Here is a 24,956-nt window from a genome sequence, read left to right on the forward strand (position 1 = left end):
CATTTCACTGCTCAGGTTACAAAATGTCATAAGATGCTGCATGGCCGTACAAGATAGACTTTGGTTAGCAACAACTCTCTGAGGCCTCAACTGTGAAGCAGAACGCTGTCTTATCCGGCTAACTTCAAGAGCCAAGTTATCCTTTGAACCTAATCTGCTCCACAGCAATTTTTGTTCCAAATGTGAGATCACCAGGTACAAAATCACCACCTACTAACCAGTAAGACCAAAAAAGAACAAAATAAATAAAATCCCCGATCCTGGAAGGTCCCTCAGACCGCTGTGTGCAGAGAGTAGGAGGGTGTAATATTTTTCAGCAGAGTCTGACGTCTTTGTCTTTCCATGATTAGCAACGATAATGAACATAGGTTCTCTACAACTTTACTGTTTTGGAAGTATTAATTTATGATCCTAAAGCAGGACACCTGCACTGTAATTAATGACCTCACATCACATGTTTAAATTATGCTTTTACATTTAACCTTTTAATCAGACCAACAACAAGCTCATACTCAATTTTAGCAGCAGTCATTGTGACACTGATGATAAAACTTGTGTAAAATTGCAAAACTGTAAAAAGAAATTAAAAAAAAGCATTTTTGTAGCTCAATGTTGAAATTACAGGTAACTTCACTGGTTGGCTGTTTCACCTGTAACACTTCAAAATAACACGCTAAGGTTTAATAGGTTATAAGGAATATACTCTGAGCCCTGAGCAGTGTTGTGCTAATAAGAGACGTTTTGTGTGTGCAGTGAACCAGTAAGTTTTGTATTTCATAATTTATTGAGTTTCTATTATCCTTTCTGAGCTGCGTTAATGAAGCAGTCATTAGAGCACCATGTCCGCTAGAATAGTTCTGTAGTTTGATGCTTGAGTCGTTGCAGACTTGTTGAAACTCCCTCACCCGTCAAAGCAGCGTCTTTGTTATTCGAGTCCAGCAGATGGCAGTGTTTCACTGTCTGACGGCTGTCTGAAGCTTCAGCTGGATTATCCGTTTGCTATGTTTGCCATGTTACAGTGGGGAGGAAAAACTCATTTTTAACAGGAATATCTAGACATGAGTGATTACTGCAGTGGGGCACTATCTGTGCTATCTATAAGAAATGTTAGCAACAATAAAACTCTGAGGATCAGGGCTCCATTTCACTCCAGTGTTCAGTGGCATTTTAAAAGAGTGAATACCGACGCTGAATGTCTTTGTAAAGCAAAAGCACTTTGTTAGCCTTTACAGAGCAAAGCTATGGATCAATGTGCAGTGAAGAAAAATCGAGGTAGCCAGTCTGTCCTTTCCTAACCAATCACAGAGCTCCTTACATTGCACCATGTGGCTAATTTGCGTTTTACTGATATTGCTGGGCTGCTGTCAATCATTTTGTCTTTATATTACAACAGAGCATTGACCTTTAACCTGTTTAATTCATACTGAGTATTTAAAAAAAATGTATTGTCATAATAAATTGTGCCTCACTGAAACACCATTTTGCATTAGCCTCTATCACCTGACTTGTCACTGATGATATCACTGCATGAGCAGGCGAGCGGTAGCGGCGGGGGGGTGTAGGTGAAGCTCGTGAAGAACAAAATTCTGTACGAGCGGACGCAGTGAGTCCAATAACCAGGGGTAACTGGAAATAAGGTGTTGTAGGTTGGCTTCCACAGTGTAAAGAGACACTTCTCCCTCATGCTCTAACAGCTGGTAAATCAATTTAGAAGCAGAGTCGATAACGGCCTCCTGAAGCTCCCTAGGTGGGGTGACTGCCGCTGGATCCATATCTGGCTGGTCCGTACTGTCACGGCGGGTGAGGAGAGCCGTGTGAAAATAATAAATGAGGATCCAATCGCAGGCAGTAGTGGAGAAGTGAAGGTGGTTTATTGAACACAAAAATAAATATGGACAAACAGCAAATGGAGCACGAACTAAACTAGACTGGAAACAACTAAACTACAGAGCACAAACACACGGGTGAGACATGGTGGATACACAGACGGACCAGCAACTACAATGACAGAGGACACGACTTAAATACACAGAGAAACACAGGGGAATTACACACAGGTGGTGGACACAGCTGGGAATAATCACCAAGACGAGACAGAGGTCAAACTGAACACACTCACATGAGACGCAGACCTTCACAATAAAACAGGAACAAGAAACCATCACACTAACACGCAGACTCGACATAGAGAGAGAGACAGAAAATGACACATGGAACTAAACTAAACCTGCAAAAACATGACAACTCAAAATACTGGGTCAAACTGACCCAGAACCGTGACAGACTTTCTATAATGTTTTGCTTGAGCATGTCCTGCTTTTCTGTAATGTTATTTCTACAGCCTCTTATTTCTAACCTCTTGTGTACCTCTTTTCAACCACTGGGAGGCGCTACAGCTTCATTCCTTTCACACTAAGGCAGCGGTAGGGAACTCCAGGCCTCGAGGGCCGGTGTCCCTGCAGGTTTTAGACGTTCCCTACCCCTGCACTAAGGCCTTTGAAATCTTCATTAACACTGAGCTTGAAATTTCTATCAGTCGAATGCAAAGGAGTCCTGTGGTTGTAGGACAGAGGTAGGGAACGTTAATCTGCCATCATTTAGATTATATGACAACAACCTTCAAATCTGAAGTCTCAGAAATCTGCTTCATGTACAAGTTCCTCCAATAATCAGGGCTAATATCACCAAATTGTACATAAACAGACTTTTACATGTTAAATATTTCTCAAATATGGGGAAAAAAACAATATAAAATACTATATTATTAACAAAATATCTTAAGATACAGCTACAAATTGCTTGAAACATTTGCAATGAAATATATAAAACAGCTTTATTGTCAGTGAGGACAAAGTTATAGTGATGCTGTGCTGGAGTGTTCAAAAGAAGACAGAGACATGAAGTATAAATATTGTATAATATTAAATATAAGAAAGAACAAAGTTATAAAAACATTAATAATTGAAATCTGCAACAATATTCACATAAAGTGTAAAATACAGAGTTAACTGTTTAATAGGTAAAGTTTAGGTCTTGCAGTCGAACAATGATCCCAAACACAGCAGCAAATCTACAGCAGAATAGCTGAAAAGCAAAGTCCAGACCTCAACCTGGGACATTCAGAGAGCTGTGCTTAAATAAATACCCACAAAGCTCAAAGAACTGAAGCAACGTTGTAATGAAGAGTGGGCCAACATTCCTCCACAACAATATGAGAGACTGATAAAGTCAAGCAGAAAACAATTACCTCACATTTGTGCTGCTAGAAGTGTTTCTAGTTATTCACAGGACTGTAGTTTGAATTTAAAGAAATGTGAAAGTGCACTGAAATTAACATAAAGTTATTGCAATTTTTTAAAAAAATCAAGAAATCTAAGAGGAAGAAACAATGTAAACCACACAATTGTTTTCCTTATATTCTCCACACGGCAATGCACATAACAGACATAAAATATTTGCATTTATCAATAGAAAATATACAATTTTTCCATAGTCATAGCCAGGCCCGATTACTGCCAAACCTGTGCTGAATCAATCACTTAAACAGGACCTGTCTGACAAAGTAGAGTAGACCAAAAGATCCTCAAAAACTACACATCATGGCGCAATCCAAGGAAATTCAGAAGCAAATAAGAAACAAAGTAATTGAGATCTCTCAGTCTGGAGATGCAACGTCAAGATGAACAGAATCCAGTTTCTGGGATCCTGAAGGAGAATGTCTGGCCATCTGTTCACGACCACAAGCTGAAGTGCACTTGATCCAAAGCACACCAACAAGTCCACCTCTAAGCAGCTTAAGTAAAACAAAAGAAAGACTTTGGAATGGCTTAGCCAAAGTTCATACGTGAATCTGATTGAGGTGCTGTGACCTTGGAAAGGTGGTTCATACTCAAAAACCCTCCAGTGTGGCTGAATTACAACAATTTTGCAAAGATGAGTGGGCAGAAATTCTTCCAGCACCTCGTAAAGGACTCATTGCCAGTTATCCCAAACGCTTTATTGCAGATGTTTCTACTCAGGGTGGCCCAACCAGTTATTAGGTTTAGGGGGCAATCACTTTTTCCACACAGGGCCATAATAATGGCCGCCTTAATAATAAATGCCTTGATTTAGGAACTACTTTTAATGTTTACTTGTGCTATTTTGCAAAAAATAAAATCTCTGCAAAAACATCAAAACTGCTGACCATCTGACCTCAATATGAAATTATTAATCTTTTGACCAAAAACATTTAGATTTGTAAAAATAAAGAAACCATAGAGGAACAAACAATGTTGTTTGCTACGTTCTAACATGGCAATCTAAATAACAGTAATGCAAACATATATATTTATCAATAAAAACAGATCGCCTTTTCACTGTTACAAAAGTCAAGTATATCAGTGTTTGTTCAGCTTTCATAAATGTAAGTTTATAAGTACATAGTACATTTTTTGGTCCAACTTCTTTTAATACATGCAACACATTTCAGAACATTTGGGACAGAGACAACAAAAGACTGGAAATACTTCGTAAAAATCTGGTGAAACACTTTAAAGCCAGTGGGATTAAATGGGAAACATAAAATTTAATACTAGACAAAGACCGATTGAATCATGAAGCAAAGAATTAATAACTAAATCACAAGTAGAAAATGTTATGCAGATATTATTGGATAGATTTTGGTGTAGAAAAAAATGACAAGAAATGAAAAATGAAAGTTATCTGGTCTTTTTCTTTAAAGAGTAGCCTACTGCAGAGCAGCAACACTGACAAACACCATCATCACCAATGCTGCAGCTAATACAATGATCCAGGAGGAAACTTGAAAAAGCAGGAAAAATGTGACACTGATCAAAATGAATACATCAATTATTGATCAAAGAGAAAATGCATACTAGCACAATGCATTGTTATTGCATCTCAGTTTCTCACCATCACTGATAATCTGACGTCTGCTGGACCTCAGGAATCGTCTCCATCACCTCTCTGTGAGGAGCAGAGAGCACTCGTGCTGCACATCCCACCTGTGTGCTGTGTTTACGTGAACCTGAGAGCACAGCTGTAGTGGTGACAGTGAATGTAGCGTTGGTGTTGGACACACTGACAGTGTTGTACTGTGAGAAGCTGAGGTCTTGTTGTGAGACACTGAGTGTTACAGTGGGAGCAGGTCGACCAGTGGCTGAACAGGAAACAACCCACTCTTCAGCAGAGTTTGACTCTCTGACATCAACAACAGGTTCATGCAGCTCTGTGAAGGATCAGGAGATATAAAATAAGGAGTATATTGTTAAAGATACATTGACTTCTAACACATGTAACGCATTAAGGTAAAATTTCTTACCATAAGGATGTGTTACACGATTTATAAACCCCAGTTTGTTAATTATTTGTTCATTATTCATAACTATATACTTAATTTTTTAAAAATTAAGTGTTTTTGGTCAAATGGAATTTCTTTTTGGGTAATTTTAGCCCCTTTTAGCCCTCTGCCAAAATGTTTTAACCTTTCTGTCTCTAACAGTAAAACATCGTTCCTTTATCTTCTGTGTCTGGTGTGTTGGTCAGGATTAGCTAGCTTGGCAAAAAGTTCACATTAAACAATTAAAGTGTGTTACTGTGAGGTGTGTGTTCGTACTATGAGTCACAGCTCGAGTTTTCTTGCGGGTGAAGGTTTTTCACCTCGCTGTCATTCTTGCATAAAAGTGTTTGACCCCTTCAGAAAAAAAAACGAAATTTGGGATTATTTTTTGTTTTGTTCATTGTGTGTATTTGTTTCTACTTTTTACTTTTTCTTTTACTGTGTACAGCACTTTGGTCAACCTGTGTTGTTTTTAGACATGGTTATTGATTGATTGATATGTCTTTGATTAAAATACAGCCTACTCCACATCCTCCAAGTTACAGAGCAACCCGTTCTCACTCCCGACACGTAAAATAATGACGATTTGTCACGTCCCTTAACTTCTCATGCTGACGCCTAAGGTACCCTTCCACGTTTTTATGTGACGCTGTGGGTTGTCAATTCATTCCAATATGAACCCGCTCGCGGCGATCAGAGACGCTTCGAGCAGAGGCTCCAGCCATCCATTTACTCCAATAATAACCCCGTCACGGCGAAACATGACGCCGTGAAGCACAATCTAACTGGAGAACCGGGGACCCTCTCCGCGAACGGGTTTTTCTCCCTAATTTAATGCTTTCTTTTAATGACATCGTTAACATTTCTCAACAAAAACACGAAAGTATCACTGATAATTCAACAATAAAATCGCTTCATGTTGTGGCCATCACACAGTGTTTTCCAAACTGATTCACGATCTGAAAGTGCGCAGATTTAACGTACATAATCCTTTGTTAGGTTTATTATTTTCATTTCACACGTAAAACACATTTATAGATTCATTCACCACTCCTGTTAGTTTTGGACGCGCTCGGCTCCAGCCAATCAGACGCAACCTGTGTAAGCAAAGGCTGATGGGAAAACGGAGAGACCCATTTATAAGAATAAGAAAATGAGGCGGAACTGATTGATTCTAATGCAGGTATGTAAAAAATACATATATTTAAAGTAATACCTTGATGTGTGTTTCAAAGTAGTGATGGGCAGATGAAGCCCCATGAAGCACTGAAGCTTTTCATCCAATTGGTTCACCCCAACGCGAAGCTTCATGAAGCTTCATTTGCTCTAGCAGGACACCTACTGGACGTAAAAATAATAGCTGGCATGAATTTGAAGAGTGTGGCATTTTGCACACAGCCTGTAAATGTCAACAACAAAAGGAGTGTGTAAAACATGTATATTGTAGTGATGGCAGTATACTGTGTATATTTATAGTGGCAGTGTGGAAAATTATTATTTGGAAATGCTTGAAATGGAAATGATCATTTACTGTGAGGTGAGGTGTGGTTGGGGTGTGGACAGTAGTTGTGCTTTTGTAACGTTGAGGTATGGACAGCTACACAGTCCTGCCTGTTCACATTTTATTCTGTAAAAACTAAATTTTCACTGCTTTTATGGCCTTTTTAGTGGGGAGAACATAGCTAGGATTTAATGATTTAACAAATCTTTTGAATCCTTTGTCCTCCACAATGCTAAATAGCTGTGAGTCCTCAATCACCATGCTGACCAGGTCTTCATCTATTTGAGATTGTTCTCCTGAGGAAAGACAATAAAGATAAAGCACAAATATAAATATCACATACGTAACTTATAACAGTTGTATAATATTGTTATATCATTTAGTAACATTACTGCATGCTATATTATCATGACATTTGATGGCTCACCTGGTCTTGCTCCACAATCGGTGTTCCTCTTATTCTCATGCAAAGCTCTGTAGTGCCTAAGCATGGATGTTGTTGTTATATCCCAGCTCCCTGGCACATAGCAAACACTTCACCTTGTACAAAAGTCAAGACAGCTCAACATAAATTGTATTGCACCATCAGTATCATGAAAATACATCTTCTGTAGAAATTTACATACCTTGTTGGGAGGAATAAAATCAAAATGTTCCCACACAGGGGAGGACATCCTCCTCTTCTTAGCTGGCTCCATTCTCTCCTGACTTTCTCTCCTCACTCTCATAAACCTCCAAACGGTCTCCAAACTCTCTCTAACCGCAACTCTCCATCAAACACCCACATTTTGAATGAAGTCTGAGGGGTTTATATCTGTCATATCTCGCGGCAAAGTTCGAACCACTTCATGAACCAGTCACGTGGTACAGCCGGGCAGCGAGGCTTCGGACGTCATCATTTTCAGCTCCTCCCATAAATGAAGCAAGCCTCGATACGCGCTTCGCGGAAACGCCCCCTCCATTACTCGACACACGCTCCGAAGCCTCGATACAGAACGTCCCATCACTATTTCAAAGTTTGTTTTTTCATAAAAGCTTCAAACAAACAGAGGTGACTGATCTCGGAAACGGTGTAATGTATTTAAAAATGGCTACAGCTACCGTCAGCATGCTTGCTAGGTAACGACTACACGTGTCTACTGCAGCATTAGCCATTTAATCCAACGATGATGGATTAAATCTATTACAAACGTTAAAGGACTTGTGTGCCGCAAAATACCCTCACATGGTGCGTAAAGCAGTTTTTGCGCTAAGAGTTCTGCTAGCTCTTTACAAACTGATGATGCTAACGTTAATTGCTAACATTAACCGGAGCGCCAAGACTGAAAATCATTTGAATTGCGTTAGTTATGTGTTTATGTCACTGAGTTCTGCAAAAATCTCTTTCCTCTTTAGCTTGAAAATGAGTGATTCAGAGGATCCCGAGCTGGAGGAAGAGCTTCAGGCTGCTGACGAACTCCTTCAAGATATGCAGGTAACATTTTTAGTGGAAACAGTTGTTAAAGAAGGAACACGCTTGTCTAATATTTTGTACGGAGTAAACGTTATGTTATTTGAATTTTTTTTAAAGTTTATGTCAAATTAAGTTGGTTAACTTAAGATGTTTGATAATCTTTGCTTTAATCATAGACTGTATTTTAGGTGTTCCCTTTTTTCCTTGTTAATTGCGTAGAATGATGCACAGAGTGAACCTCAGCCAAGACCAGTGCGCTGGAAAAAACGTGACAGACAGGGAGCTTTTATTCCTCAAAGACCATCAACCAGTCGAAGTACTAGTTGCATGCCACGTGGTCAGTGTTCACACAACCATTGATTTTATCTCACAACTTGTTTTCACCAAAGAATTTCAGTAAGTAAATATTCTTCAATCTCTTTTCCCCCCCAGTGTCTGCAGATCAGCATCAGTGTCCACGTGAAGAACCTAGTTATGTTGCCAGTGTCAACCCAACAAAAGGTACTTTACCTTCTTGTATATATTGTGATTTCTGTTTACTTTTATATTTGTTGTTATAGTTGAGTTATGCAGGGCTTTTGTGCAGTCCTAAGAAACATACTGCCTAGAGTGTTTTTCACTTTGTGGAAGAGTTTCTTTATTTTTTTTCTGTTAGTGTGTGGAACTGAGGTGCTTCGTCAGGAGCTCCTTCAGTTGTTGGAGGATGGAGAAGAGGACGCAGCCATGACTTGTGAGACGTCGTCTGAGTCAGCTGCTACTCACTGGGCGATCAGAAACATGGTGTCCTTGCTAAAGTGGAAAGAGGCCAGGCCTTGTCTTATAGACAATATGTTAGCTACTCTGGATCCACAGTCACACCGTGTGTGTCAGTGTGGCAAACAAGTAGTTGTGAGGTGTCTGGACTGCCTGCCTCTTCCATTCCTTTGTGCTGACTGTGATATTGCAGTTCACACACGCTTTGTCCTGCACAGCAGAGAGGCAGTAACAGGAGGGTTTTTGCAGCCTTCATCAGAGTTTCACAATCCAATATGTACGGTTTTTAAGTCTTATGCATTTCTTGCTATGTACTATGAGTGTGTGCTGTTATTGTATATTTATTGTGTATCAGTTAATTTCTAATTCTTTTTATATATATTGTGTGTTTTAATGTTAGTTCGGCTATTGCCTGTGCAAAGACCAGACTGTGTGTGACTGCCCAGCAGGTAACGTTGAGGTTTCACCCGGCGCAATTGTGGCTCTTGTAACCATAAATGGTAAGTTGCCCTTTTGTCACACACTACATACACAATAGATGTGTTTGGAGGTTTTATTGCAAATTGTGCATTGCTATCTTGGTTTTAATTACCCTCGGCCCGCAGTATATGTGGGCACCTGTCAAAGGTCATTTGGATTTACCAGACCGATTTGAAAACAACATGAAAAACATGAATGCTTTGAGCCATGACTGAATTTATCCTTATCCTTTCTAAAGGCCGTTATAACCTTGCACTGCCAGTGGTGAGCTGCACCAGCTGTGGCCTAATGTGGTCCCCCTCAGTTAAGGACTTCCAGGGTGGTGGATATTGGCCTGGCACCTTAAATTTCTGCACCCTGTTTTCAATGGATGTCTTTCAGTCTTTCTATGACATTAAGAAGCTGCACCAGGGATGTCACTTAAGGCATTTGTCAAAATGCTGGATGAACGAACAGCCCATTTTGGAAGGGTGGGTTTCTAAATTTGCTAAGTTTAAGGAAATTGTGCAAATCAATGTTTATGATGACTGTCCGTGAATATTCTGTTGTATGTCCTCTATGTAAAAGAATGGCCGAATATCAGCTGATGCCTTCAGTAAAAGTTTCTTGGAGTGTAGTGCTGTAAAGTTTGAGGTGGACAGGATGTGCAAGGAGCCATGCTTTAGCTGCCCTGCCTGCACTCCAGACATGCTTGCCGTGTCAGTTGATGGAAACTGCAAGCTTTATCGCTTTCAGTCTAATGCAAGGTACGTTATGCATTGTGTACATAAATCAAATATGGATTTGTACAAAAATGTATTTTAATGTTTCTTTTCAAACAACTGTCACTGTGTTCGTTCAGCACTTCAGAGCAGGGGAACTTTGAAGGTGTCTTCATTGAGAAAGATGAGGAAGTTGCTGAGTTTGTGAAATACATCCAGAGACACACAAATCATGTAAGATACACATATATATATTAGTGCTGTTAGCGTTAATCTTGTTAAAATGACGTTAATGCCGTAACCATATACTCATACGTGTGTGTGTGTGTGTGTAGACATATTTGGATGGGTCGATATTTTTTTTATTTTTCTCTTGGTGTTGTCGTAATACTATTTACTTTACTTTATCTTAATGTTTACTTAATTTTGTCACCATGTGTATTTAAAAAAAACAACATGATTTTTATTTTGTGTTATCAGTGCTGTCCTGGGGAGATCTGAGGTCTTGTGTGACTCGAGACTAATTCAGCTAATTGTTATGCGTTTGTTTTAAAAAGTTTGTCCCTGATAGGGCTTAATCATGTCATGTCTTTTATGTTAAAATCTTTGAGTGTATAGGTCCCGGGGAAAGGGTTGTGTGGATCTTCATCTTGGACTGCAGCAAAGGAGTCGTCCAAAAAGTCCACTGGGAAGTTGGATGAGGAGGGCATGGAAATAGCTGTTTGTCGCCACGGAGTCCTCTTAGCTGCATTGAACATGTTTCGAGGGGAGATCTTTGCTTACCCCCTTTTTCTCCAGAGGAAGTTGGCAGCTAGCATCCCAGGACATATTACGTTCCTTTGCTCCGATGTGGCCTGTAAATATTTCCCCTATTTAACCAAGGTGGCTCAGCAGTGCCCTGAGCTGAGGAACCTCTTGTCAATGCGTCCTTTTCTCTCCGTCATGCATGCAAAGGCTCACACTTAGAAATGCGAGGTATACTGCAGCTTGTAGTTTTGGATTAGTTTGAGACATTTTGTTATAAGGTTGAATGAATTCAGCAGTCATGTATTGTGACCTCCTTTCTATAGATCAAATGGGGAGGTGCGTTTCAGGATGGGGCCGGTTCTACAGTTGGAGAAGAGGTGGAACAAGTAAACAGTTTCCTGTCTAGGGCGGCCATCACAACGAAGTACATGTCTAAAGCAGGTGTGTGTCTGTGTGTGAGATTCCACTCAGTCTCCTGCTCATTCATTCTTATTTGTATACTAACTGAAATGCAGGGCGAACAGACATGCTGAGCCTCCTGGCTTTGGGGTGGAACAAAAGGAAAGTGGAACAACTGGGCCGCACTTTGAGCCAGCGATATCTAAAGGTCATTTTTTCAACACCCATTTTAATGTGTGTGGTAATGGGGGGGAAAACACCAGTACTCTTTTAATGTCAATATGAATGACATTTATGAATGCATTCTTAGATCATAAGGATCCTTAGAGAACAAGTGGAGAGCCTGAATGCGAGCAGAAATGAGCTGGGTGTGGATGACGACACACTGCAGCAATGGGCTGAAGGTGAGTCTCAATATAATGCACTCGTGTATAACAACAGGACCCACCATGGCCTCATTAAAGAACTTAGAGTTAAGATCTTTCTGACAGTGTCAACAAACAATGAAAAATAAGCCTTGGAAAAGCAAATTTATGGCAGAGTTGTTGCGTTTCATCAAATTGGATAGAACCTGGGTTGAAATGATGTCGTACTAGTTGGTTTTATAAACCTGAACACCAACATACTTGTTATCTCATGATTATCATGAGATAGCAGCACATGAAGGCTCCAGATGTCTTATAATGAATATCATCAAGTCAGTGATTACAGAGTCCACTGTAGTTTGGTGACTGTTACTCATCCTGTGTTCTGATTAATATTCCTCTCACTTAGAAACGGATCAAACTGATGGCAGCCTTGGAGCGTTGCAGGCACGAATAGAGGAGCTTGTCGTCATCATCAGAGTGCGAACACAAAGTCTTTACAGACAAAATGGTGTCACAGTTTCTTTGAAACGGACCGTTTGATGCTCAGTTTGTACAGCTCGTACAGCTACTTTGTAAACAGAATCAAATCAGATCCAGGTTTGTTTAAGCTGGATGTGATTTGTTCTAGCAAACAAATTGATGAGTGTAGATTAAAATGTAAATATATGCATTATGTGAAGGTGTGAATTTTTTATGATTATTTACAGATAGCAACAAGAGGCGACACAGAATTCACAAGGTCATCTTAGATGAGAAGAAACGCTTGGCGGCTGCTGTTGACGACTACAACAAGCTCGCTGAACCAACAAAGCAAATCGTATCCAGTGATGCCCTCATGCAGACCGATATTTGGCCCTGGCAGAGCACAAGTGAACGTAAGCTCTTGATTTATAAATATCCTTTTTAAACAAGCTCCCAGTATCTGAGCAGCAGTTGAATGTTTTGTTCTTGAATCATAATATGCTGCTATGTTTTCCCATCTGATGTTGTTAAACTGCAGCTGCTGCTGACCTCCGGACAAAGAGAAAGGTCTTTGAGAAGGTGATGGCTGTGAGGCGCCTGAGAGAGGAGGAGATGATCCTTTGCAGGGAGATGCGGCATCACTGGACAGTGTTGCGAATGCGTTCTGTGGTGTTGGGGACAATCTCCTCAGACTGTAAGCACTTTATTTATTTATTAATTTTTTGATGAATCGATTGAAAATAATAGCAGATGCTAAAGTCTTACTGGATCTTTTACCTATATCTAGATTGCTAGCTAACACTGCCTTCTCCCTTTTAAAAAAATGTTTAATTACAGCATCCTAATTCATTGTGTTTATGAGGTGATGTTTTTTTGTTGTTTGTTTTTTTTACTTTTCTCATATTTATTTGTTTTGTTCTTTTTACAGCCTCCTTTGTTGGCATGTCGGAGGATGCACAGAAGGGACTCTGTAGCCTGGTTTTAAAAAAACAAAGTGAACTGAAAGCTGAAACGCTCAAAGTAAAGGACATGTACAAGAGAATCCTCAGCCACCAACCACTCCTGGAAATGGACTCGGAGGAGGACATTCCAGACGATGCCACTGAGAGTGATTTGAGCACTTCTGATGAAGACTGATTGTGTCATCATTGATGTTATGTTTGGTAAAATAAAAAGTTAATCACATCTGTTTAATGTGATTTTCATAATGTCTGTTTTAGAAATTGCTTATCAACAGACATTTTACATTTTGAGAAGAAAAATGGAATTTCCTTGGTGCAGTTGTTTACCCTGAATCATTATTTCCCATCTAATTTAATGACTAGTGTACATGTTCAGATACGATAACATAATTTAATTTATGGGATGCTTTCTGGGCTGCTCAAATAATCACAAAATTTAAAAGCACCAGGCAGCACACTCACAAGTAAATTTTTTGTTCAGTGTTTTGTCGAAGAAATCAACAAGTACAACTGAGATGTTTGCTGTAGTGGTGTGTTTGTTAAGAAGCATGCCAGCACACTGGTGAACTGACAGTCCCAGAATGCACCCGAGCCATTGACTCGCCCCAGAGCAAATGAAATTGCTTATCTAGAAAGACAACCGTCATCAAAGAAGAAGTAAAAGAGTAGGAAACAAATGGTAAGGGAAGGTACTGTGGGGTAGGAAAGAAAGGCCAGAGCTGTGCAAAATGACCTCCAGCAGGCCACAAATATGCACGTCCGCTCAAACGGTCAGAAATGGACTCCATGAGGGTGGTATGAGGGCCCGACGTCCACAGGTGGGGTTGTGCTTACAGCCCAACACAGTGCCGTATGTTTGGCATTTGCCAGACAACACAAAGATTGGCAACTTTGCCACTGGCGCCCTGTGCTCCTCACAGACGAAAGCAGGTTCACACTGAGCACTTGTGACAGTCTGGAGACGCCGTGGAGAACCTTCTGCTTCCTGCAACATCCTCCAGCATGAGTTTGGCAGTGGGTCCGTTTTGGTGTGGGGTGGCATTTCTTTGGGGAGCAGCACAGCCCTCCATGTGTTCGGCAGAGGTAGCCTGACTGCCATTAGGTACTGAGATGAGATCCTCAGACCCCTTGTGAGACCATATGCTGGTGCGGTTGGCCCCGGGTTCCTCCTAATGCAAGACAATCCTAGACCTCATGTGGCTGGAGTGTGTCAGCAGTTCCTGCAAGACGAAGGCATTGATGCTGTGGACTGGCCCGCCCATTCCCCAGAACTGAATCCAATTGAGGACATCTGGGACATTATGTCTCGCTCCATCCACCAACTGCACCACAAAATGTCCAGGAGTGGGCAGATGCTTTAGTCCTGGAGTCTGGGAGGAGATCCATCAGGAGAGCATCTGCCACTTCATCAGGAGCATGCCCAGGTGTTGTAGGGAGGTCATACAGGCATGTGGAGGCCACACAGACTAGTGAGCCTCATTTTGACATGTTTTGAGGACATTACATAAAACCAGATTAATGATTCTGTATTGCATTGATCAAGGAACCAACCCAATAGGAGCTAAAGGAATCCTCTTGACATTACTTCACTCAGTAAGTTTATACTATGTTTAATGTGCATTTTCTTCATCAGTCTAGAACATAACATGTTAGCGCTCCCTGGTCCTTTTTGGAGACAGATCCTGAGACAGCAGGCAGCTATGGAGAACTCGTGTCAGCTGTGGTAATTAAGGAATACTTTGATTTAATATTGATTTCATGACAACTATCCTCAGGCACATATTCCTGGATATATATAATGACATAAGTAAACTCCCATTTTAGAATCATTGCCTTCTTTGATCTGACTTATTGCCTCAGACTTTGGCCCTGTGTCCCCAAAAGTATTGAAAATCCATGACACTGAGTAAGAGGCCTTTATCATGTTATAAGTGAGAGAGTTTGGTGTAACAGTGGTTGAACATGCCAAATCAATCCACAACATACTGCCATTCCCCAGCTGTAACCTGCATATGCATCAAACCAAAATCCAGTATCATAGCCACAAAAAAGACATAAAGATTAGGTTAAAAGGGTTGTCTCATTTTGCCAGATAGCTTCATCCCAAAAAAGATAAACATTCTTCAAAAACAAAAGTTTGTGAATATTTGCTGTATTGCCAGGCCTAAACCAACCTGTTAAACTTATCAAATTATTGTCATAGATACAAACCTATTGATTGAAACAGAATAATCCATTGAAGCCTCCATCATCATCCACAATCACTGTTACTGTTCAGATTATTTTATCTCTGTTTTCCTCTAGAATGTTTTGAAAATCAGCATTTGATCAACAGACTTTTTAAAAGTTTATTTTGATCCTATTGTTTACGTGTGTAATTGCATTTTTATTGAAATTATGACAGGAAAACCCTCAATCAAATTGTATCTTTGATATCTAATAATAATATTAACAATAATGTTACATATGTAATATGTACACAATAATATTGTGCAAACAAACAAGAAAAATAGCAAAAAATGTCAATTTTTTTTAATACCCTGTATATAAAGACCACATATGACCACAACTCCAAATGTGCAATTGTCACTGCATCTAAACATGACATATTACAAAAAGGTAGAAACATATAATATACAATATGTTCTGAAGCTAGTACTGGTGCAGTTAACTTTGCTTTAGGCTCCCATACACAGTAGGTGTTACTTACTATACGTGCAGTGCAGTTTTACTTTACCTTGTAATATGTTATAATAAGCAAGTCACTTCTATATTTATGAGGATGTAGACAATAATGTTGGCTGATATGTAAAACTATGAGATGTCGAGTGCAGGGAAGATATTATTGATCGATCAGATTCATGAATATGTTAGGTACTTAAGCCACAATTAGAGAGTGAAACAGAGACTGACACTGGTTGAAATGTATAGTAAATATTTTATTTTGAACTTTTATGCTGAACTACAAGCTGTGAACTGTGCGATCTCTGCGACCTGTGGTGCCTGGTTTACTGTGTGTAAAACTGCGCAGGTTCCCATGTGTCATCCCACACTTTGCCACTGTCAGGAGAAAAACATAACAAACAACAACGACAACCACACACAAAATAGGACAATTTAGGTTGTGACATATGACAATTTTTTAGGATGAAATATCTTCAAATCAAATCAAATCAAATCAAATCAAATCACTTTTTATTGTCACATCACATGTGCAGGCACACTGGCACAGCACATGCGAGTGAAATTCTTGTGTGCGAGCCCCACAAGCAACAGAGATGTGCAAACACAACAACACAAACGAGCAAAATACAAGAATGGCCAACCTGAAACTAATAAATATATGTACAATATATAATAGTGTATGCATTTCTGGATGTGTATACTAAATATTTTCCTACGTGTGTGTGTGTGTGTGTGTGTGTGTGTGTGTATACACATTTTTACAAATTAAATAGTAAAAAATAAAATAAAATAATAATAATAATAATAATAATAATAAAATATATAAAATATACAGAGTTGAATATGTGCAAAACAAGTGGCATTTATATACAGTGTGGAGTGCATAATGTTGAAGTTCCAGTAGTGAAGCTGAGGTGTCTATGACGTGTTCAGCAGTCTGATGGCCTGGTGGAAAAAGCTGTCTCTCAGTCTGCTGGTACGGGACCGGATGCTGCAGAACCTCCTTCCTGATGGAAGCAGTCTGAACAGTTTATGGCTGGGGTGACTGGAGTCCTTGATGATCCTCCCCGCTTTCCTCAGGCACCGCTTCCTGTAGATGTCTTGGAGGGAGGGAAGCTCACCTCCAATTATCCGTTCAGAGCACCGCACTACTCGCTGGAGAGCTTTGCAGTTGTAGGCGGTGCTGTTGCCATACCAGGTGGTGATGCATCCAGTGAGGATGCTCTCAATGGCACAGCGATAGAAGGTCCTGAGGATGCGGGGGCTCATGCCGAATCTTTTCAGTCTCCTGAGAAAGAAGAGGCGCTGCTGCGCCTTCTTCACTGTTTTGTTTGTGTGTACTGACCACGTAAGATCCTCAGCCAGGTGTACGCCAAGGAACCGGAAGCTGCTCACTCTCTCCACAGCAGCGCCGTTGATGGTGATGGGGGTGTGTACTTCTCTGCACCTCCGGAAGTCCACTATCAACTCCTTTGTCTTTGCGACGTTGAGGGTGAGATGGTTGTCTTGACACCAGTGGGTCAGGGCGCTGACCTCCTCCCTGTAAGCCGTCTCATCACCGTTGGTGATAAGACTGTAGTGTCGTCCGCAAACTTCACAATGATGTTGGAGCTGTTAGTGGCTGTGCAGTCGTAGGTGTAGAGTGAGTACAGGAGAGGGCTCAGTACACACCCCTGTGGAGCACCAGTGTTCAGTGTGATGGGGGATGAGGTGATGCTGCCCAGTCTGACCACCTGGCGTCTGTCAGACAGGAAGCTAAGGATCCAGCTGCAGAGGGAGCTGCTCAGTCCTAGATCCTGCAGTTTCCTGTCCAGCTTCGAGGGAACGATGGTATTGAATGCTGAGCTGTAATCTACAAACAGCATCCTCACATACGTGTCTCTCTTCTCCAGGTGTGACAGGGCAGTGTGTAGTGTCAGGGCTATGGCATCATCAGTGGACCTGTTGTGGCGGTATGCGAACTGTAGAGGGTCCAGTGAGTCGGGTAGTGCAGAGCAGATGAAGTCCCTGACCAGCTTCTCGAAGCATTTGCTTACGATGGGGGTCAGGGCTACAGGTCGCCAGTCGTTCAATGAGGAGATGGTGGAGGATTTGGGTACAGGGACGATGGTGGCCATTTTGAAGCAGGCTGGGACTACAGACAGAGAGAGGGAAAGGTTGAAGATGTGCGTGAACACTCCAGCCAGCTGAGCCGCGCATGACCTGAGGACGCGGCCGGGAATCCCGTCCGGACCAGTAGCTTTGCGTGCGTTCACCTTCCTGAAGCACTTCCGCACATCCTCCTCAGACACAGTGTGCGCACTGACGTCATCCGCGGTGCGCACACTGTCCGGTCTCATGGTGTTCGCTGTGTCGAATCTAGCGTAGAATACGTTTAGATCCTCACACAGAGAGGCCGTGGTCTGCGGTGTGCTGGTTTTCCCTCTAAAGTCTGTGATCGTGTTTAGTCCCTGCCACATACTCCGAGGGTTGTCAAACTGTTGCTCCACCCTGTCCCTGTACTCACGTTTGGCTGCTTTGATCGTCTTCCGGAGTTGGTAATGTGCGTGTTTGTAGTCCGATGTGTTCGCGGAGGCAAAGGCGGTGTTCCGTGCCGCCAGTGCCGCGCGAACATCTCCGTTAATCCAGGGTTTTTGATTTGGGAAGGATTTGACTGTTCTGGATGGGACGACATCTTCCACGCATTTCCTGATAAATCCACAGACTGAGTCTGTGTATTCATCAATGTCTCTGGCGGCCACGTGAAACATTTCCCAGTCCGCGTGATCAAAACAGTCCCGCAGCGCAGACTCCGATTGGTCCGTCCAACAGTGCACCGCCCTCCGGGTTGGAGCTTCCTGTTTCAGCTTCTGCCTGTAGGCGGGCAGGAGCAGGATGGAGCAGTGATCTGATTGGCCGAATGGGGCGCGGGGGAGGGCTTTGTACGCATCCCGGAAAGAGGTGTAACAGTGGTCGAGTTGCCGGTTTCCACGTGTGTTGAAAAGGATGTGTTGATGGAGTTTTGGTGAGACTTTCTTCAGGTTTCCCTTATTAAAGTCTCCGGCTGTGATAAACGCTGCCTCTGGGTGTGCGGTTTCCTCGCTGCTGATCGCGCTGTACAGTTCCCTGAGTGCACGGTCAGTGTCGGCTTGTGGGGGAATGTAAACAGCCGTAATAATCACTGCTGTAAATTCCCTCGGTAGCCAGAATGGCCGGCACTTAATCATCAGGTACTCCAGGTCCGGTGAGCAGAAGGATTTGACCGGGTGCACGTTCGCATAATCACACCAGCTGTTGTTGATCATGAAACACACACCACCGCCTCTGCTTTTCCCAGTAAGATCCTGTGACCTGTCCGCGCGGTGCACAGAGAACCCCGGCAGTTGTATTGCGGAGTCCGGTACCTTGTCCGATAGCCAGGTTTCTGTGAGGCAGATCACGCAGCAGTCCCGCATCTCTCGCTGGAATGAGATCCGTGCCCGAAGCTCGCACAGCTTGTTCTCCAGAGACTGCATATTAGCCAGTAATAAACTGGGTAACGGTGGTCTGTAAGTGCGCCGTCTCAGTCGAACCAGAACGCCAGATCTTCTCCCTCTGCGTCGGCGTTTGCGGCCTCCAGGGCCAGAGAACAAAGGCGTCTCAGGTGAGATGAATGGGGGGTCTGCAAACGGAGCGTCCATGTTGCAAAACTTGAACTCCGGAAAGTTATAAGAAAGACCGTCTTTTATGTCCAGTAAGGTTTGTCGGTCGTACACAAGGAGACAAGTGCTGCTCGTGAAAAAATAAAGGAAAAGTAAAATTAAACACAGAAGAAAGCCGTTGCTTGGGGGAGCTCGCGACGAGGCTGCCATACTCGGCGCCATCTTGACGTATAGGTATACGTCTATATTCATGTCATGCTTTATACACCTTCATTGTAATATAAATGAATCAAATCAAGTCAGAGAGTAATAATATATGTAGTAGATGTCAAGCAGGACCACAGCAGCAGCCACGATCCTTCAGAACCTGCTGGATGAGAGAGCACAGAAACTCCAGGGAAGAAGTTTAGTTAGTAACATGCATGAACTGCATTACTGAGACATGTATGTTTACAGATGGTGGTAAGGGAGAGGGGGAGAGTTTTCAGTAAAAGGAGACGTGACTGCATCTTCAACCAATACTGAGCCTGCATAACCCTGAAAGAGACAGAGAGAGAGGGGGGGGACACTAACCCCCAGCAGTCTGGTCCTATTACAGCATAACTAAGGGCTGAGCTGAACCAGCCCTAACTATAAGCTCTATAAAGAAGTAAAGTCTTATGCCTACTCTTAAAAGTGTTGACCATGTCCACCTCCAAAACTCATAATGGACTTTGGAGGTGGACAGCTATCAAGCTCCTCACAGAAGAGGAGCTCGATAGCTAAAAGCTCCCAATTTACTTTAGTCCAAATACATGAATTCAAATTGAGTTGATAACTATTTATCAACAATATGAATGTCTGTTCCCGTCCAACAAAGTTGTTACTACATACCATGTTGAGCAAGGCTTCCACTTGACTTTAACTTCTTCTTTTTCCTGAAAAACATGATATAAACAAACAATTAATTCAGAAAGACATGCAAGTTGCATACAAAAAGGAGCTTATAAACATTTGTGTACTATTGAATGGCTCAATATATTATACAATTAGTTTACAAAAACATAAGAACCACTACAATGCTTGTACTGCCAGCATCGAGTGCATGTCAGCAAAGCAACACTGCTTACATTGTGGCTCACAAGCAAAACTAACTGAAGCAGATGTTACTGAATGGGAAGGAGCACCTCCACATCAATCACTCCTTCTGAGCATGATGTCAGGAGGACTTTAAAGAACGTAAACATCAGGAAGGCAGCACGACCAGGTCGTATCAGGTGGTCTGTTCTTATTTAATGTCCTATTTGGAGTGAAATCCTGACTCAGTGGCTGAATTAGTGTAGATTCATCAAATACAAAAGCTTATGGATATTCAGTCAGGCACAGTTCAAATCCGGGAAGTCCAAAGACGCAAACAAATCTGCACAACAGCAGGCTAAATTACTTACATTTACAACTCTCCTGTCTACTATCTCTTCATATTTGAAAATCTTCTGTGTACGGTGTTTACAGGATTCTGAAAAATAACAAATGAAATATTTACATGAGTTCTGTAAAACTGGAAAAAATGCAAAAATTAAGAAAAAGAAATCTTAACAAACTTAACGAACATGTCATGTGTTTCGTACATTTACAATACCATAACGTCTAACCTTTCCTTGTCCTTTTTTTGTTTGGGACATCCGAGGTGTACACCGTAGAAATTGAGGGAGATGCAGGATGTGGAGATGGAGAGGAAGATGCAGGAGGAAGCAGAGATGAAGAGGAGGATGCAGGAGGAAGCAGAGATGAAGAGGAGGATGCAGGAGAAAGCAGAGATGAAGAGGAGGATGCAGGAGGAAGCAGAGATGGAGAGGAGGATGCAGGAGGAAGCAGAGATGGAGAGGAGGATGCAGGAGGAAGCAGAGATGGAGAGGAGGATGCAGGATGAAGCAGAGATGGAGAGGAGGATGCAGGAGAAAGCAGAGATGAAGAGGAGGATGCAGGAGGAAGCAGAGATGGAGAGGAGGATGCAGGAGGAAGCAGAGATGGAGAGGAGGATGCAGGAGGAAGCAGAGATGAAGAGGAGGATGCAGGAGGAAGCAGAGACAGAGAGGAATATGCAGGAGGAAGCAGAGATGGAGAGGAGGATGCAGGAGGAAGCAGAGACAGAGAGGAATATGCAGGAGGAAGCAGAGATGGAGAGGAGGATGCAGGAGGAAGCAGAGATGGAGAGGAGGATGCAGGAGGAAGCAGAGATGAAGAGGAGGATGCAGGAGGCTGACAGAGGGAAGATGTTGGTACAGGCTCTAAATGAAGAATAAATTCCTCGTTTAGAGCCTCTGGGTCTGGGACTGGTCCAGCATCCACACTGTCAGCAGAGGATGGTCCAGCTGCTGGTGGAGAACTTTTAGCAGGAGGTGAAACTTGTAATTCTGAAAAATTTTAAATATTAAACATTCATTAAAATGGGTTGAAAAAATGTACAGTACACATAAACACATAATAAGTAGTGATTTGCATGTTTTCAGTTAAGTTTTTACTAAAGATACAACTGGTAAATATTGGCATCAAATAAGTCATCTCGTACACTCACTGACCCAAATAATTCAGTACAAGTGCCCTCTAGGGTAGTGTGACATCTGTAGTGCTTTTCTACATTGTACATTAAAAAATTAATGAGTGTGACTATAAATCCAGATAGATAATGACTTTTTCCTCTGATGACACTACTTTCCTGACTTTGTAGTGAATAACATTTGACACTTCAAGCTAGTACTGTGACTTAGGAGTTTTGTACAATGGTGATGCTAACTACCTCAGGGAGGTAATCAGGTAACCTCTTAAGAAGTATATAAGTTATTTAAGAATCTTGGTGTTCATATTGGTAACATTATATAACATTTGTTATACTAGAAAGTCTCGAAGAGAATTATCAGGTCTGGTTTTCGTGAAGATTTTTAAAATTACATTTGTATATACATGAATGTGAAAGACCATACTATACACACACATATACAAAATTGTTCAGGTGGGTAACACCAGAGGTTCAGTATGGCTAGCTTTGGTGATGTGACCGACACATGGGGAGGTAATAAGGCAGATATAACACTATTTTCATGTTAGCAACAGGACATGTAGGGCAGCTGTCACCTCACAGCAAGAAGGTTACTGGTCTGAACCTTGGCTGAATAATAGAATAGAACAGAATAGAGTAGAGTAGAACAGAATAGCTGGTGACTGTTAACTATCCTCATCCTCACCATCTTGTTTGTCTCTATGTACCCCGTGATGATCTGCCTTCTTATCTAGGGTGTACCATGAGTATCACCCAAAGACAGCTAGGATAGGCTACCTGATAAGGACACCTGGTTACAGATAATGGACAAAGCATATCTTACTTCTCAGAAGGTGTTCATAAAGCTTCCTCATCTTCATGAGGATGTCACGTGCAGCACCTTCCGCTGGTTCGATCTGAGTGATCACGTCCCCTACTATACGGCCCTTACGGTCAAACTGTCCAAGAAACAGAATTGGTTGGTAGCCCAGGGCATGTAGCTTTGAAACCTGCAAGAACAACAAAGAAAAACATGCAGCCAGTCTTTCATGTAAGCAAATTGATGTATAACAAACCTTTAAGTTTCACATCTTTGTTGTTTTATTGTTGTCGATAGTTAAAAAGTATTTATGGTGACCAAACCTGTAAATGTATGATAAAATCCATCTTGAAATGTTTTGTCTCTCAGTTAATAGCCGATTAAATTAAAAATCAGAAGTAGCTTGAATAAAAATAGTTTTTAACAAGTTTTTTCTAGTTGGATGTCTTTAGTGTGATGATGTTATTCTGATGTGAATAACTTTTTTATTTATGCTCTTTTATAAATTAATATTTTATGTGTATATACATGTCTTGTTAGTGTCTTACTTCATGATATACAAGAAAACATTGACAACTGTGATTAATAAAGAATTGTCTACCAGACCAACCACTTATTAGATCAGAACTTTTAAACTTACTGACAACTGGGCTGAATTAACCACCCTGCTCGCATTTCTGTTTTTTTTAACAGAGGCAGCCCAGTTACTGTTTTTAAACTGTTCTTGTTTTTTTTTCAATCCCTCCTTTAGGTTCAGGCTGCCCAGGCATCCACTGCATGTCTTCCTGTTGCAGGTGTTTGGGGCCTGACAGGAAGGGCATGGTTTGGTTTTTGGCTTTGTCATTTCTGCAAATGAAAATGGAACATGTAGGGATTATTTCAGGTCTGTTTTGGTGAAACGATTACAAAAATAATTTATGACCAAAGAAATAACTTATATTACGAGGCAGTATTACACCATATTTAGAAAAAAAAATCAATTACGAGATTAAAGTCATTAATATTGAGTTAATTACGTGAATAGGGTTAAAAAAAACCCTGAATTGATTACAGAAAAGATACATTGCTAAAATAGAGCAGTACTAACATTAGCTGGGTGGCCAAGCAAGTGTCTTACACATGAGAATACATCACAAAAAAATTTAAATAAACTTTTGCAGAAGTAGTTCTCTTGGTACACAGACTGCTCTGTGAAAACATTTCAAGTTTAATATCAGTTTAATATCACTGAAATTAATATTTCAGTGAACATGCAAATTACCCACAGTTTATCACAACTTACTTAGCTAGGATCTGCCTCGTGTCCAGTCGAAAACTTTGCTGCAGGACCGTGAGTTGAAAGATACATTTACTACGACTCCCAAGATGCATTGCAGTAAAAACCATCCAATCGCCTTGCTTAAGATCTGTTGACGTGTCGCTAAAGGCGCGCTGTAGATAAATATTGCAATTTGTAAAAAATAAAATACTACAATTTGCATTTTTTAATTACATAATTAAACACTGGGCCAGTTTAATTTCGTATTATCGCTGGTTATTATTTTAGAGTAAATAAAGGAATAACGGGTACCACCAAGCTGTTGTCATCTTCATTTCCATAGCGACGGCGGTTGAGGATTATGGGTAGTGTGCAGTTACGGGATTAGTGCGTCTGCGTAAATTAGTCTGATTGGTTGGAGCCGAGCGCATCCAAAACTAGCAGGAGTGGTGAATGAATCTATAAATGTGTTTTACGTGTGAAATGAAAATAATAAACCTAACGAAGGATTATGTACGTTAAATCTGCGCACTTTCAGATCGTGAATCAGTTTGGAAAACACTGTGTGATGGCCACAACATGAAGCGATTTTATTGTTGAATTATCAGTGATACTTTCGTGTTTTTGTTGAGAAATGTTAACGATGTCATTAAAAGAAAGCATTAAATTAGGGAGAAAAACCCGTTCGCGGAGAGGGTCCCCGGTTCTCCAGTTAGATTGTGCTTCACGGCGTCATGTTTCGCCGTGACGGGGTTATTATTGGAGTAAATGGATGGCTGGAGCCTCTGCTCGAAGCGTCTCTGATCGCCGCGAGCGGGTTCATATTGGAATGAATTGACAACCCACAGCGTCACATAAAAACGTGGAAGGGTACCTTAGGCGTCAGCATGA

General features: G+C 41.4%; 2 protein-coding genes, 2 long non-coding RNA genes and 1 pseudogene across 5 annotated transcripts in view; 4 read left to right on the forward strand and 1 right to left on the reverse strand.

Moving 5' to 3' along the window:
• The window catches only part of LOC146676553 (protein NLRC3-like), a 464,157-nt gene that overhangs the window by 352,336 nt on the left and 86,865 nt on the right, over positions 1–24,956 (forward strand). The window lies entirely within an intron of this gene.
• Positions 7,357–9,323, forward strand: LOC146676566 (uncharacterized). Its single transcript, XR_014910551.1, has 4 exons — positions 7,357–8,070; positions 8,238–8,316; positions 8,515–8,632; positions 8,728–9,323. It is a non-coding gene; the product is annotated as an uncharacterized LOC146676566 (long non-coding RNA).
• On the forward strand, positions 9,570–12,042 carry LOC146676567 (uncharacterized; annotated as a pseudogene). The gene is made up of 6 exons (XR_014910536.1): positions 9,570–9,998; positions 10,096–10,274; positions 10,370–10,463; positions 10,848–11,204; positions 11,300–11,583; positions 11,686–12,042. The product of XR_014910536.1 is annotated as an uncharacterized LOC146676567 (transcript).
• On the forward strand, positions 12,199–13,384 carry LOC146676568 (uncharacterized). The gene is made up of 3 exons (XM_085402194.1): positions 12,199–12,618; positions 12,744–12,899; positions 13,134–13,384. Exons 1-3 carry the CDS (start codon positions 12,579–12,581, stop codon positions 13,340–13,342), a joined length of 405 nt encoding a protein of 134 aa, XP_085258320.1. The 5' UTR covers positions 12,199–12,578; the 3' UTR covers positions 13,343–13,384.
• Positions 22,055–24,125, reverse strand: LOC146676569 (uncharacterized). The gene is made up of 3 exons (XR_014910566.1): positions 24,090–24,125; positions 23,448–23,653; positions 22,055–22,997 (listed from the first exon to the last, which is right to left on the reverse strand). It is a non-coding gene; the product is annotated as an uncharacterized LOC146676569 (long non-coding RNA).

Source organism: Rhamphochromis longiceps, linkage group LG3 (assembly GCF_057381845.1).
Source record: "Rhamphochromis longiceps isolate RC_006_pf linkage group LG3, R_longiceps_female_GT1.1, whole genome shotgun sequence".
Lineage (NCBI taxonomy): Eukaryota > Metazoa > Chordata > Actinopteri > Cichliformes > Cichlidae > Rhamphochromis > Rhamphochromis longiceps.

Coding starts and splice junctions, on each gene's coding strand:
- LOC146676568 (XM_085402194.1), top strand. CDS start 12,579: ATGCAGACCGATATTTGGCCCTGGCAGAGCACAAGTGAAC. Junction 12,619..12,743: donor CTGGCAGAGCACAAGTGAAC/GTAAGCTCTTGA, acceptor GTTAAACTGCAG/CTGCTGCTGACCTCCGGACA. Junction 12,900..13,133: donor GGGGACAATCTCCTCAGACT/GTAAGCACTTTA, acceptor TTCTTTTTACAG/CCTCCTTTGTTGGCATGTCG.